The 15,201-nt window shown below is 51.4% G+C and overlaps 5 protein-coding genes across 5 annotated transcripts; 2 read left to right on the top strand and 3 right to left on the bottom strand.

Moving 5' to 3' along the window:
- Positions 1 to 473: 473 nt before the first annotated feature.
- On the bottom strand, positions 474 to 2,445 carry J3458_001308 (uncharacterized protein; the record flags this gene model as incomplete). The annotated part of the gene is made up of 2 exons (XM_007812105.2): positions 474 to 854; positions 913 to 2,445. The coding sequence occupies 2 exons, from the start codon at positions 2,443 to 2,445 to the stop codon at positions 474 to 476; spliced, it is 1,914 nt and encodes a 637-aa protein (XP_007810296.2).
- Positions 2,446 to 8,793: 6,348 nt separating this feature from the next.
- On the bottom strand, positions 8,794 to 9,201 carry J3458_001307 (uncharacterized protein; the record flags this gene model as incomplete). Its single annotated transcript, XM_066116653.1, has 1 exon — positions 8,794 to 9,201. One exon carries the CDS (start codon positions 9,199 to 9,201, stop codon positions 8,794 to 8,796), a length of 408 nt encoding a protein of 135 aa, XP_065978539.1.
- Positions 9,202 to 10,170: 969 nt separating this feature from the next.
- J3458_001306 (uncharacterized protein) lies at positions 10,171 to 11,223 on the top strand (the record flags this gene model as incomplete). Its single annotated transcript, XM_007812106.2, has 1 exon — positions 10,171 to 11,223. One exon carries the CDS (start codon positions 10,171 to 10,173, stop codon positions 11,221 to 11,223), a length of 1,053 nt encoding a protein of 350 aa, XP_007810297.1.
- Positions 11,224 to 12,389: 1,166 nt separating this feature from the next.
- Positions 12,390 to 13,764, top strand: GPD1_1 (glycerol-3-phosphate dehydrogenase; the record flags this gene model as incomplete). Its single annotated transcript, XM_007812107.2, has 2 exons — positions 12,390 to 12,460; positions 12,555 to 13,764. The coding sequence occupies 2 exons, from the start codon at positions 12,390 to 12,392 to the stop codon at positions 13,762 to 13,764; spliced, it is 1,281 nt and encodes a 426-aa protein (XP_007810298.2).
- A 296-nt stretch (positions 13,765 to 14,060) lies between these two features.
- On the bottom strand, positions 14,061 to 14,763 carry J3458_022431 (uncharacterized protein). Its single transcript, XM_066123015.1, has one exon. The coding sequence runs from the start codon at positions 14,522 to 14,524 to the stop codon at positions 14,093 to 14,095; it is 432 nt and encodes a 143-aa protein (XP_065978538.1). The 5' UTR covers positions 14,525 to 14,763; the 3' UTR covers positions 14,061 to 14,092.
- Positions 14,764 to 15,201: the final 438 nt, after the last annotated feature.

Genomic DNA, 15,201 nt, shown 5'->3' with positions numbered 1-15,201 from the left:
CATGTCATGGGGAGAAATAATAGCATGCACCAACGGGGGTAACCTCCCTGGTGCCACTTTTGTTCGTGGAGCTGGCAAGCCCTACGATATATGACAAGATAGCGGGCACCTTCGCTACCTACCTAGTATGTAGATAACACAAGAATCTGTACTGATACAAGTCCTTGATTAAAAGCTACAAAGGAGGGAATTGTAAGCGAACTTGACAGAATGAGCGCGCAGCTCCATATAATGCTGTGCACATTATCTGATTTCCGTTCGTTGTGTGGCCCGATATCCGATACTGCCAGTACGCCATTATCCTATGCGACAACATCACTTCATTTAAATCACGCAGGCCCATTGGACATGCCAACAAATTTGTCTAGGATGGAATCTAGGAAAGATTGGTCTTTAGCAGCCATGCGCATTGTACTCCGTAGTATGACTTCCGTACACATTGGCCCTTGATCATCGTTCGGCAAAACTCTTGTTCAGTCGGATAGCCCCATCACAACGGCCTCACGAGCGACAGGAGTTCTGCCCTTACCGAAATCGCTTGCCACAAGCTGCTCATACAGAGCCTCCATGATTGAGCTTGCATGTTCGTACACCGAAGCTCGCTGCAATATTGTCTGTTGCAAGCCTTGCAGCAACTCACTTCCCTTCCTACCATTACTACTCGTCAGTTTTACCCCTTTGGAGACAAGACTGTGAAACCCTCTTGCATGAGCAGTGGCATCGTCAAAAACGGCGCGGCGTTCTCCAAGAAACCGAGACTGTATCTTGCCCACGCAACGGTCACCAGCTTTTTTATACCCGTCCGCTACTGTCAGTATCTCCGCCCGTTTCGAGTCAATACGTTTCATGAAAACCTGTTATAGATTAGTCATCAAATAGATCATTTACAAATATATGGTCGAAAATACGTACATCGACCAGTTCGTGAAGCTGCTGTCGACTTCTTTCGGATATAGTGGTAGGCTGGGTTGCGTGTTCAGTCTTGTTTATATCGGGATGCTTCGTTAGAATTCGTCGAATGTCAGATACGATTGATTGAACTAGCTCAGGATGATCTCCACGTTGTTGTATCAGACCGGGGTTTTGGTTAGACTCGAAATTCCCCTTGACAGGAGCCCATTCATCAACCCGTTGCACTTGGGAACGGTGCTTCTCAGGTATCAGGGTGCAATTCTGCACCTCGCAATGTTCATGAATCATTCCAGAAACATTTTCATTCGACAAAGAGACACTTGAATCTTTTGTACATGGTATATCAACCCTGCTCTCCTGCTGTTGACGCGGGATTGGACTGCCCCTCTCACTCACGCCGAAATTTTGACCCATCCGTCTGTCAGTGGCGTTCATCTGGACCATTTTGGACTTAGACAAACGTTGTGCCTGGGAGATTTGGAAGTTGAAAGGCTTAGAAGAGCTTATTGCGACACCAGTTGTATCAGGAGCTGAGTTCGTCCTTTTACTGTCATCTGTTGAAACGCCCGCATCTCCGTCACCTTCAGCGCTCGTAGACTGGCGGCCCTTCATGTGAGGGTCGAGTACAGGAATATCTTTCCAGGTCTCTTTCGCTTTGCTAATCTCATTACATGTGCGCTTCTGGTCCGTTGCAACAAAAATGCAGTCACCGACTTTTTCGGTAGGCTTGATAATTTGTACGGCCGAGAGTTGTGGACCAGTGCGGTTTGACTGTGGCATCATGGTCTCTGTGTCAGTCGTTTGGAAGTCGCCTACTTCATTGTTCTCGAAAGGTCTCGGATTCATAACTTGAGAGTTTTGTGCTTTTTCTTCTATGATATCGTGAGACATCTCGTCACCATGCCGATCTTTGAAAGGATGCTGAGGGTCAGGACAGCTTCGGCTGACACATTGCCTATTGGTATCGCCGTCGACGATCAGGGACTCTGCGTAGCCGATGAATGCGGATTTGACCTTTTTTTGCAAATTATTGCTATTTGAAACATTAGTTTTGCGTTTTTTGCCGCATATTTTCTCTTGCCTGGTTGCCTTTTGTTCGTGTTGTTCGTCTGTGAGTACAGGTTGATTATATAACTTCCTGTACAGCGGCTGGCGAGATACGGATTTAACCTCTTGGGTGTCTTCATCGAACTGGATAGGGGTCTTAGGCCGCTGTTTGCGCTTCTTCAGAGGCTTGCCGCCATAAGGTATAGCTGGAGTTTTTGGCTTGTTTTCTCCATTAGCATTAGGTAGATTCAATGTGATATGATCTAACAAGATATCTCCTGAACCCAAGGTCCTGCCTGTATGGACGCTTTCTGCCTCAGGATTTACGCCACATGTTGGAAACGGATGGCAGTTGAATGGCAGGGTTTCTTCAGTAACCTGCGGGGCTGATGAGTCTCGAGCTGAGTTCTTATCAGACTTAGTCTGACTGTCGGCAGATGCATGGGGAATGTCCTTATGCGATGGATCTAGTGCTGGAAGTTGCATCTCAAAAAGGTTGAAGGTAGTATCTTTCTGAGTTGAGGCAGGCTGTGATGTCGTGACTGATCCTCTGGAGGTATGGCTCCTTCCGAATGGAGAGCTGCGATAAAGCGTGGAAGCAGTTTCGGAGAAATCCACCTGTTGTGACGATTGACTTTGACAATCTGCTGAGGGAGGATTCTCTGCGGACGCTGGAAGAGGCAACGTATCCGGAAGAGCATCATGTCCAGATGCAGGACTGGTAAAAGGAATAAAATACTACGCCACCCCTTGCACGTTAGAGCTGTGGGTGCAAGGGGTACGATCATCCGAAGGCTGGGAGTCCTTGGGCCAAGCAACTATTAAGCCATTACATTTAGCTAGCTATCTAGTTATGCAGAGCCGTGGTCTGACCTATATGGATTCCGTGTAAGGACCTGTCGTCTTCTATGCCGCTCATCCCTCATCTTCATCTTCATACCCTCTGGTGGAGACTCGTAAAACAGGTGACCACGATCAAAGGGCGCATCCAGCATCAAGCCCTGGAGCGTTTTTACGCGAGAGACAGCTACGTAGCTTAAACCAGTCTGAAAGTCCCGACAGGAGAGATCTGTCACGATGACATCTTCAGTGATGCTCTGCGACTTGTGAACCGTAATGGCGTAGCATACGATCAGGGGAAACTGCGTGCGAGTGCAGAGAGTGCTTCCGATGAGGAAGTCCCTGTCTACTGGGAGAATCGGGACAATCTTTCTGCCATCAGCGGTGGTCAGGAACACAGGTCCACTGTACTTGTCAAACTCCATCATGATAACACAGGGAGGGTCTTGGACTGGGTCAGCCCCCGGTGCCCAGCCGATATCGTAAACGGTACCGCGAGCGCCGTTGCAGAGACCAACTGGCTGCCAAAGGTTAGATGTCAGCATCAGACGGGCGCCAATGCATATAGGGATCTGCTTCGCAAGGTTGCCCGCCTTGTCATCAGGCGCCGCAGCCGCGCCAAGGCCGACATTCTTAGCCTTGACCTGAATGACTGGCCGGCCGAGGCGGTCGAGGTGGTAGTGGTTATATTCGTTCACCCTATCTTTCGTGGCGTATACTCGCAAGGCGTTGGCGAACCTGGCGACCTCCAGATCATCTAGCTTCGCCTGTACTCGACCGGAAAGGAGTTTCCAGGACTCGACTGACAGTTGGAGGAGCCGCAATTCCTCGAGAGCTGTGCGAAACGCCTTCTGATCGTCGCCCCGTTGCCGTTGGACAACCTTCAAGAAGACTGATTTATCGAAGCGTCTATATGCGTTCCTGCCTTTGATCTCCACTCCCTGCACCTCTTTATCGTAATAGAGCGGCTTCTGTAGCACGGGTGGAAGCTGGAAGAAGTCGCCAACCAGAAGGATGTTAAGACTACCAAAGAACTCCTCATTCCTACTCGGGAACGCCTCGCGCAGGCGGTCATCGATCCAAGAAAGCTGTCGCAGTCCCAGCATGCTCTTCTCATCGATGATCAGGTAGTTGATGTCCTTCAGCTTCTTCTGGAGCTGGGCCATGTCAGTGGGCGAGAGGGGCTTGAAGTCCTTGTTGATTGGAAGGTGTAACAGGGAGTGCAAAGTAGTGCCCGATATCTGATTTCCCGCGACGCCAGTGGGCGCGGCACGCCAAACAGGTGTCCCTCTCCCGGCAGCAGCGGCTTGGAGGTGCGCGGAGAGCAAATTAATGAGGTATGACTTCCCGGTACCACCTCCACCATCCACATGGAGCAGCAACTGAGAGGGTTCCTGATTCAGGAAGTGGTCCATCACGGTATCGTATACTAAGCGCTGATCCCGGTTTAGGGAATCTCGAGCTTCCAAGGGCTGATGATCCACATCAAGGTCAAGGCGGTTTGCCGCCTTGCGTTGCTTCCAGTAGTCGCCCTTGAGAATACCGTCATCAGTATACCGTCCAACGTGAGGGGTCCAATCATAATTGATGTCGATGTCTCGGCGGCCGAGCATGTCGATATCCTCTTCCTCCAGCGGGCGGTCGGGAAGCATGCGGGCGAGTTCATGCCAGTCTTCATCCACAATGGGCTCTTCATGGACCTCAAGCTCAAATTCGTCGTCCTCAGCCCTCAATTCATTTGTATCTGGCTCCCCATAATGATCGTCCGCATGGGTGTCACGGTGCTGCTCTCTGCAAAACCTGTACGCAGCCGCGAAGGAATCGAACCGCTGCCCGCCCACGGTGAGCAACTCCTCTGGAGAGCGATGCGGATGAGCCATCATCAATTTAACACGGCAGAAGTCACCAAACTGGGGAGATGCCTCCACGGACCTGTATCGAGGAAAGTAAGACAGGACTCTCTTCTTCGCGTTGGCAGCGAGTCTCCTCCACGTCTTGAGATTATACGATTGCAGGTACTCGAGGTAAGTTGCATCCTCGTGCTGGTCATTTCTCTCGAGATACCTCCTGTAGCTGCCGACGGTCTCGTTGACATCTTCATCCACGCGATACGAACGTGCATGTTGCTCCAAAGGACGGCAGTCGACAGAGACCACCATCCGCGTGCCTTCCTGCAGAGGAATGTTAAGGAGAAGATGGGAAATCTCCTGCGCCGAGTAATCTCTCTCGGCAATCAGCTTATTCATCAGGCGAGAGGAGAAGGATAATAGCGGCTGAAGGTGTGCCGTGTGCGGCAAAACCTGGTCTGCAAGCTTACAGTAAGGCTCAGTCTTCTTCTCAGATTTGCTGCAATACTTGGCAGCGTACGTAATAACCGCCTGGAGGCTGGTGCAAGGAGATATGTCGATATTGGCTAGCCAGCCTAGTATAATGGCGGGATTGAAGTGATTCATGAGGTTGTCATTCCGCGCCGCCTCGAAGACATAGTACGACTTGCCTTCCTTCCTGATCACTGCGGCCAGCTCCCGCAAGGCACGAGGAAAGTCAAAACGACACTCCCGCTCTGGATTGGCCGCATTGGCCGCCTCGATATCTGCAGCAGCGCCTTCCATATCCCTCGCCAGATCAACGGTTCTCTTCCTTACGCGTAAGCAGTATGTGGTATTGCATCTGTGGCGCTGGCAGCGGTTGACGATTTGTGAGAGACGCAGGAATGTCAGTTCTGTACTCAGTGGATCTACGCTCAGGGGGTTACCCTCACCCTGGGGCATAGTCCTAGTCGGCTCAGGATTAATGGCAGTGATGTGGAATCCCCACGTGCGTGCAAAAACATCACGAGCGGCTTCATCCACCATGTCGACTCTTGGGCAATTCTCCATCCAGTACAGGCCATGGTTGTGCGGACTGCCACGCCCTTGCCATTCATACCGATCCCAGTAATCCGTAATGTTGAACTTCTTGCTTAACACGATATCTCGAAAGAAACAGTATCGGCGGTAGAAATGGAAAGCAGCAATGTGAGGATTCTGACGCAAAAGTTGGCGCGAGAGACCCATCCTCTCGGACTCGGACGCAGCCAGCCATTCATCATATCGGGGCATGTGCTGGTAGAGACTCCGCCAGTGTAAATCTGCCGGGCTGAATGTGATGAATGCACCAGGACATCCAAGGTTGTAGGCATAGGCCTCGAGGTCCTGCCTCTTCCTGTTCCAGAAGGGGCGCGTGCCGCGAATAGGTACCGCATGTCTTGTGATTGAGTTGATTAGCACCTGCGCCTCAGGGTCCTCGCTGTGCTCCAGTGCCTGAACAAGCTGCTCCCGTGTGAGCGGTTCATGACTACCATCGTGTTGCTTCACGAAGAATTTGGACCGTGCACGGGCCTGTGACCGCATCAGAGTATTGAAGGCGACGAAGCGGAAGGTCGGGTGGCGTGCAAAACGCCCGTCATGCCAGCGCATCGCGTGCTCGATGTAGTCCTTGTAGTCGATTGACCGTAGCCGAGGCTCAACAAAGTCGGCTCTCCCGTCAGGAAAGAGGCAGGGAAAAGCTAAGGAGAGTAGGGCATGAGAGCGATTGAACTCATTAATGGGTGTGCGCCGTATATTCGGAAGCTGCAGCTCGTGCTGCACCTGCTCCTGGAAGCTTGTGGAAAGCCTTGGTTCAGCTTCTGGTTCTCCGGCAAGAATAGACCGCAGAGCATCGAGCTCCGTGTCCTTGGCCAAAAGGTCCGGCACCGCAGCCTCGTCCTCCAGGTCCGGTTCTGCCTCCTCATCTTCCTCGGGTCCAACTTCGGCAGCCTCCACCTGGCTCTGGGGGATGTCGTCCAGGACATTGCCATCTTGAGGCAATTGACTCAGCCGCTCTTCGTCGATGACGATGCATCGATAGCCAGGATGATGGCGCCGGAGGTAGTTAAGCCATATGGCAACTGGCTGGCGGCGTACACGGAACTGGCGGGTGAATTGCCGGCTAAGGTTTGCATGGGACGACGTATTGGAAGGACGGAGTAATACAGTGTTCAACTCCCGCGGCAAAAGCGGGAGTTGGTTGTACACCAAGCCAACCTCGCGGAGAAAGTGAACAACATGTCCCCGATATTTGTACTGCTGGCCCCGCACAAGCATAATATTCACGTGGACGTGAACACGGCCTATTAAAGACTCTTCAGTAGGTGTAAGCTGAGGCAATTGAGTCGGTACGGAGCCAAAATCCAACTGGTTGTCCACAGAGAAGAAGTACGGCTCTTCAGGGCCGCGTTTATCATCCTTTCGACAGCAACGCGCACAAATGCCATCAGAATCGATCTTCATCTGGAACCAACGCTCTTGACATCGACCACAAAATTGCATTTGGTCATTGTCCAGCTTTGTCCAGAACTCACGGAGGATTGCTTTATCACGACAGGTCAAGGCGCAAGCGTCCAGGTCCCCATTCCACACCGGATCTTGTGCGTGAAATACGGCCGATTCTTCAGGTGGAATCATCACTGGACTCCGGTACCGTCGTGGCGGCCCCGACGATCGAGTTTGCCTTTGAGATTTTTTTGGCCGCCCTCCTGTACCAGGGGCAGGACCACGGCGAGCACGGCGACGAGGCCCTGACTTTCTGGAAGGCTGCCGCGAGCAATAGCGAAGAGGGCTTTCGTCCAAGGCATTGCTATTATCGTTCCCGTCTTCGTCCCCTAGATCGGAATCAGACTCTACCCCTAGGTGTTCGAGGTACTTCCGTGGTCGAGCAGGTGAAAGCAGCAAGTTGAAATAGTCCTCGACGTCAACATCAGATTCAGAGAACTGTCCCCTGTCATCCGCTTCCTTGGTCATTCCATCCCCATCTGGGAGCTCATTTGCCTGTAGTCGATCTTGACTCCCAGCTACGTTCCGTGGTTAGCTTGAACAAACTGCCGGGACCACAGCACAAGGATACCTTCTCCAGGACCATCAGAACCTTCAAAGACGCCGAGTTGAGAGATTGTGGGAGTTAGTGACACAGCCTCCCCTGCACGGCGTCGTGAACGATGGTCGCGCCGAATAGTGGCCTGCTTGGCCCTGGCGCCGGCCTTGGAGGCATCATCTTGCGAGTCCTTCCCGCCCTTGTGGAACCTAACAGCCAGGTAAGAGTAGTCCACACCAGTCGTGCTGCTTCGGACAGTAGATGGATCAGAATGTGAGGCGACAGGATCGGTCGAGGGCGGCACAGGCGGTGAGGGAGCTAGAGCCCGGAAGAGCCGCGAGCTCGCTTGGGTTGGTGGGATCGGCGTCCCCAGCACTATCTGCGGCTGGCTGCCTGGCTCTCCGAACAAACTCCTAGCTGTATGTTGTTGCCGTAGCTTCTCTGGCGATGTAGGTTGGGTTCCAGATCTCTGGTTAGGAGGCGATAGGCCAGCGTCTCTGTCGGTTCTTTTCGGGGCAGATCTCTCAGCTGAGGTAGGACGGACAGCCAGCTTTCTCAATGCAAGGACGGCACCTTTGGACCTGGCACGCTTGATCAGGTTAGGGAGGCATATATAGTATATCAATGGTGTCAGTTACCTCGGAATTGCGGTGGTCCCGGCATTCCAGACAGGTTGTAGTTGGATTGGCAGATTTCCTCCTGCTAACGAAATTACTTGGTGATTTTGTTCGGTCGCAAGACGGGCAATGGACTGCCAATTCAGATCTAGGACTAATATTACCCCTAGAATCATAATCCATACCCAACCATGCGGTACATCTGTTTCAATAATGGAAGAAAGGCTGCTGGCCAAGCAAACGAACAGATCGCTGGGCAAATTTAGCGATTGTAAACGATTGTAAACGATTGTAAACGATTGTAAACAGAGAAGTAAACAAAGAAGCACCGACAGACGGTGGCTGTCCTTTACCCACTTTTCTAGAGCCACCAACCAATCCAGCCTTCTTTCGCGATTTCCCATACAAAATTTGGACCAATAGAAACTTATTTGTCAAGCCTGCACCAAACCCTCATTATTCGGAAAACTTATGGATTAATGTAGAGTCAGCCTTCGGCTGAATCATCCCCAATATATCCGAAAACGTGTCCAGATTGCTCCTCCTCCTGAGAAGACATTGATGAGCTCCTATGTGTCTCAGAATCCTTTTCAGACCAGATTATCTCCATGTCCCTGCGAATATTAATTTCTTTTGGAGTGTTAGCGAGTTTTGCCATGGCATCATTATCGATCCCATCCTCGAACTCCTCTGGGTCAACTATTCGATCGGTATCATGACAATGGGTATGGCTGGCACGGTTTTTCTGCCTCATGGGCGGAATCGGTGACTTCTCATGGTGGCTAGTTGGAGTGGTTTCTAACTCTCCAAATTTCGCTGACTGAAGCTGCAGCTGTTTCTCTGCCTGTTTCTTTGATGCAGACTTTGGAGCAGCCAAGTTCGATTTTCGGGGCATAATGTCCTAGTAATTTCGTCACATCGCCACAAGTAAATAAACAGAATACAGTGGAAAAGGAAACCCGCATTTCATAGGGCGTTCTTCTCCGTCCCTCATCAAGGAAGTAAGCAAGATACTAGGATGGGGAAGGAGCGGTGCGAGGAGGTTGCATCGGGGTCGTTCTGAGCGATAGGGAAAGAGCTAGGGATAAGAGCTTCCTTGTCACACGATGAAATACCAAAAAAAGGACGTGGCCACGCCACGGTATTTTATGTGTTGTACCAGACCCTCCTATACTGTGAGACATTACTCAACAGTGAGATGTGCTTTTTTTTTTTTTTTTTTTTGGAAGAGCGGCCGTTGCTCCGTTTACTTGGATCAACCAAAATGCAATGATTGGAACAAGATCAGAAGCACCCGTGTCAGGTGGAATTGCCACAGTGAGCACGGACTTCGGGACATCGCAGAGGCCGCCGGCGGGACAGGCCATGGTGGTTCTTCACCGTCCACTTGCTCAAGACAAAAGCACCAGATCAGAGAGAATCACGGACGAACTTTCGAAAAGCTGCCTATCCTGTCCTCGGAAAACATCTCTTCCGTGCCATGTTGACGCCTTGGATTCCGCATGTTTGCTTCGTCAGATTGAACGGCTAGCCTGGATCTGGCTGGCTACGCGGCGACCCCGCGCACAACGCCGAAAGTCCGCCCAATGCAGAACTTTGCGACGGTCCGATCAGCCACAAGAAAGCAACATCGAAAACCAAAACCTCGCCACGTAACTCCTACTAGCGCCTTTTAAATTGTTGGTTTCGACATGTTGAACCATCAACTGTGTATTTCAATTCTCTTCCTCCCGCTTTGTAACACAGTAGAAGTTGCTACCCCAGAATACAAAGTTCAGCGGCACTCGGCAAGTGCGTCTGAAATACCATACTTGTCTTTTTGAACCAAATCAATTGGCGACGGGCCCGAGTCCACAGAATCAGCATGTCGTCTCTAACCCATGTAGAGCCCGCGGCGTCGGCGGCGTCAGCGGCGTTAGACAAGGCGGGAGTCTCAGCCCAACAACCTTCTCGAGGATCGTACCCTTCAATATCCTCGATATTGACCACCTCATCGGAACGCCTTACGAAAGCTGCCGAAGATGCCCACCCAACTTTCGATTCACCAGCAGCCCAAACTGTCCTGTATCTGGCATATGGCTCCAATATGAGTGCTAAAACGTTTCTCGGTGTCCGAGGCATTCGACCTCTGTCGCAGGTAAATGTGGCGGCTCCCAGTCTACGTCTCACTTTCGATCTCGCTGGAGTGCCTTACAGAGAGCCATGTTTCGCGAACGTGGGATTTCGAAATGTGCCAGACAAGAAGAAGAACACTCAGGCCGAATTGATCCATCAGGATATGGAATGGGACGGAGGGCTCGTCGGTGTGGTGTACGAAGTTACTCAGAAGGACTACAGAACAATTCTGCGCACAGAGGGTGCAGGCTCCAGCTACAAGGAGATTGTCGTTCCCTGCTATCCCATCGCTTCGAAGGAGACATTTTCCAAGGGACCCACGCCTTTTCTCGCAAGGACGTTATACGCAGCTTACACATCGAACGCGAATGATGAGAGGAATTGGTGGCAGCACCTCCTTGATGGGCGGCAGAGACCAGACCCTAATTATGCTCAGCCCAGCTTACGTTACCTGAGCCTACTTCGGGATGGTGGAAGGGAACACAACCTGCCTACTAATTATCAACAGTATCTCGCATCGCTGCATCCATATATTGCAACAACATGGACTCAGAAAGTTGGACAATATTTATTCATTGCTCTTTGGGGTCCGCTGTTGATATTCTTTCTCATCATGTCCAAATTCTTGGCGGATGAAACTGGCAAGCTCCCACCATGGCTTGCGAGTGGTGTGACATCGATGTTCAACATAATGTGGATGTCGTACGACGCTGTTTTCAAGTCCATATTCGGCGATGGAGAGAGGACCGAGGATGACGAGTCGGATGAAAGGAAATCGCTCCTAGGTCATCGCAAAGCATAGGTAGAGAGATAGACAGAGAGGGCTGGGCACATAGTCACAACTTACTGCGGATTGGCCTTGGCACGTCACATCATGTAACACACCTGCATTCATAGCTTGAATCTTGAGTGCATAACGCCGTTCAGAGGATTTCGGTTTTATCATTTCTGAGGTTGCTCATATCCTACTATGGCCTCGTATCGTAGAGCGTTATGGGTATGGGTACCTAGCCACATAACCTTCATGAACCCTGTACAGAGCAAAAAAAAAAAAAAAAAAGGCTTGCTGCGAAGTTGGCATATGCGACCTGACTTTTATCTTCGAACGTCTCGCCACCGCGCCTCGGCCTCGGCGTGGCAATGAGGAGGCGGCCAAGAAAAGGCAGAAGATCGAGGAGCACATGGGACAGATATGAACAATACGCCCCCTAAATCCTCGGCTCGGAAATTTCATAAAATATGCTATGATGCCATGGACCTGCAGGAAGGCGGCAGCTGTCTCGATTCAACGGCCGCGTGTCCGGCGACACACAGCTGAACCCTGCCTGCTCCATCTAGGAGAATCAATCGACGAGATCGCCCTGGCATCTGGCATGTGATGTCCTGTCCAACAAGCCACGGCACAGTGTCCACCAGACGCCCTGTCAGAGATGCGCAATCCACACTGCCTGGCCACTTCGTACTGGTTGAGGATCGTTATAATAAGCGCCTTGATGTCTGGTCGCATGTCACTTGCATGTGATGGCCTGGGAAGAACCCCAGCAAGGAAGGTCCAAGAAGCCTCGCATCTCGGCCATACCCGGCCATGACCAAATTGCCCCAACGCGGACCAACCGTTGGGCGCTAAACTAATATGAGCAAGCGGTGAAGCGTTTGAGCTTGTGCTCCTTACCCATTTCATTTTTTTTGCCCAGTGAGAGCTTCAGTACAATGCTTGCTGTGCCGTTGGAGGGGCAGTTCAAATGTTCTGGGCCTTGCATCGTGGATGCCGGCCAACATTTCCCCCTTGGCTCAGGGCACGTATATTGAAGCGCGGTTTCCCCTCTTATGTGCATTCAAGATCCTACTTAAGTAGCTTGCGGGATAAATCGTATGCTGCGGTTACACATTCTGCGATTCTCTGCCCAGCTCTGCCGCTTGCAATCCTATTCTTCACTTGTCCGGTTTTACTCTGCAGCACTCGGCAAAATGACGGGCAATGGGCTTCTTGGTGGCCATGAGAAGAAGCACAAGGTCACCATTGTGGGATCTGGCAATTGGTAGGTGCACACGAAGTTGCGCGGCCTTGAGGTTGAACGACATATGCTCTACCGAGAATGTGGAATGATATCTAACCTTTTCCTTCCTCTCAAGGGGTTCTACGATTGCCAAGATTGTTGCCGAAAACACAAAGCAGCACAATGACGTCTTTGAGGAGCAGGTCCAGATGTGGGTGTTTGAGGAAGAAGTTGTCGTTGCCAGCGACTCGAAGCACTACGACTCATCTATTGGCGACAAGCCTCAAAAACTGACCTCCATTATCAACAAAAATCACGAAAACGTCAAGTACCTGCCTGGTATTACTCTCCCCTCCAACCTCGTCGCCAATCCCTCACTCGTCGATGCCGTCAAGGACTCATCCATCCTCATCTTCAATCTGCCACATCAGTTTATCGCCAAGGTCTGTGACCAGCTGCGAGGCCACATTTTGCCATTTGCACGCGGCATCAGCTGTATCAAGGGAGTCAACGTCACCGACGACGGTGTCAGCCTGTTCAGTGAGTGGATTGGTGACGGCTTGAATATCTACGTCGGTGCCTTGAGTGGGGCCAACATCGCCAGCGAGATTGCTGCTGAGAAGTGGTCAGAGACCACCATCGCATACGACCCGCCACCGATGGACAATAGCAGAAATCCCTCGCCACGATCCGGTAGCCCCAATCCCGGCATTACCGTCACCGACCTTCAGGATGTTCCGCACAGAGATTGCAGAGGCCGAACCTCCAAAACCAAGCTCACTGCTGTACCTGCTGAATATCCACCACTGGATCATGATTGCTTCCGCACTCTATTCCATCGCCCGTACTTCCATGTTCAGATGGTGTCGGATGTCGCGGGTGTATCGCTAGGCGGTGCCTTGAAGAATATTGTTGCTTTGGCAGCTGGTTTTGTTGACGGGCGTGGCTGGGGTGATAACGCCAAGGCTGCGATTATGCGCATCGGCTTAATGGAAATGGTAAAGTTCGGAAAGGAATTCTTTGGCGAAACGGTCCAGAGCCAAACCTTTACCGAAACGTCTGCTGGGGTGGCTGATTTGATTACGTCTTCTTCTGGCGGACGAAACTTCCGTTGTGCCAAAAAGGCTGTTGAGAAGGGCATCACAGTTGATGAAGTGGAGCAACAAGACTTGAACGGTCAGAAGTTGCAAGGAACGACCACAGCATATGAGGTCAACAGCTTTTTAAAAGCTCGTGGTCTAGAGAAGGAATACCCCTTGTTCACGGCGGTCAACGACATTTTGCTCAACAGGAGACAGGTCGATGATATCCCCAGCTTGGTGGCACAAGTCACAGACGGTGCATGAAAATGATGATTTTTTCTGGCATTAAGGAATGAGTGCCCGCGATTCAAGTACCAGCCTAGCCCGCAAGAAGTTGAGACAATTCTTGTTTGCTCATTGTTACGGCCAGGGTGGGCAAGGAGCGTTGGAGAACATGCATTAAAGAGGAATACACGGACAATATATATAGCGGCAGGGCTTCAAAGCCAGCTTCATCTCGGCGTTCTCTTCTTACCAGCATATATTAGTATAGTAATGGTACATGCAGTTACGGGGAAAATCAAGCGAGTCGCCCGAGCTGCTTGAACGAGTCCAATATTGCTCTGAGTGGTGAACAACTCGAAGAAATTCGTCACTGGAGCCGCAGCGGTGCTACCCACGAAACTCCAAGGCCAGCGTAATCAGTTCCCACGACAGCATAACCAGCCAGTGCAAGACTGTACGGGCCAGAGAAGTGGAACGAGAGGCTGCGAACGTGAGATGGTGCACATTCTGCGTATATGCCTGAGGTGCCACCAAACCACCTCCTCGAGGCATATATGGCCACAGGATATATGCTGATTTCCGGCACGAGGGACCCTTTTAGAGTCTTGGATTGGTATACGATGCGTGACAGGGCGAGGACCGGGGCAAGCGTGTAATTGGACGTGTTTGTGGACTCTTCGACTTTCAAGGACGAAGCCAGCCGCGACGGATGTGGCGTTTGACGGGAGGTGGGTGTACAACGGATGGCCGAAGACAGAACCGCTAGCCCAATTGGAGCCTTCAAATTGCGCAGCAACATTGATATTGTTGGCTGCGGAGGATGATCAGTTCAGAGAGGCAATTTGTCTCTCGGTGAGAGTGACGTCGGAGTTGAATGTGTCTGGTTTGTTTGTGGTTTGAGTGACTTGCGGCTGGCAATGGATGCCCACGAGCCCAGCGGCAACAACAATATGGACGACATGTGGAGATGCATAATCAAAAGGGCATATTCTGTCTTTTGACAAAGTTGCCAACTCTCTGCGGAAATTACAAAATCACGGCCAGCTTTTGCATGGGCTTGGTGTGATGATGATGCCTTCAGTTGATGCTCGTCTCTCCCGGCAGATCGGCTTGGAAACCCCTGTCCGTGGCGCCGGCAGAACGACGCCACCTGTACACAAGGTGAGCACTAAACTCCGTTGGAACACCCTCTCCCGAGTTAAAATTTTGACTCATTCGGGCAAGTAGACGCAGACTTTCAGGGGCAACTCATATCCGGTACTTGGATACGCAGGTATCTGAGAGCGTGGCTGCGTGTAAGCGGACGGTAGGGTTGACGAGGACAAGGCGCGCAAAGTTTGTCAGACCGCACGCTGACCGAGACGTCAGTAGGAAGGGGCAGTTAGAAAGTCGTCCCTCAAACCCAACTGCGAAGATCTGAACCTGTCATCCGGAGTAGATACAAAACCCAGCTTACGATCATCTCCATTAGGATGT

This window comes from Metarhizium acridum (genome assembly GCF_019434415.1).
Source record: "Metarhizium acridum strain ARSEF 324 chromosome Unknown scaffold_1, whole genome shotgun sequence".
Taxonomy (NCBI): domain Eukaryota; kingdom Fungi; phylum Ascomycota; class Sordariomycetes; order Hypocreales; family Clavicipitaceae; genus Metarhizium; species Metarhizium acridum.
Note: the sequence above shows the minus strand (reverse complement) of the source record. Positions and strands in the feature narration are given on the sequence as shown.

Excerpts from the sequence above, each read along its gene's own strand:
- J3458_022431 (XM_066123015.1), bottom strand. The coding sequence starts at position 14,524 with ATGTTGCTGCGCAATTTGAAGGCTCCAATTGGGCTAGCGGTTCTGTCT.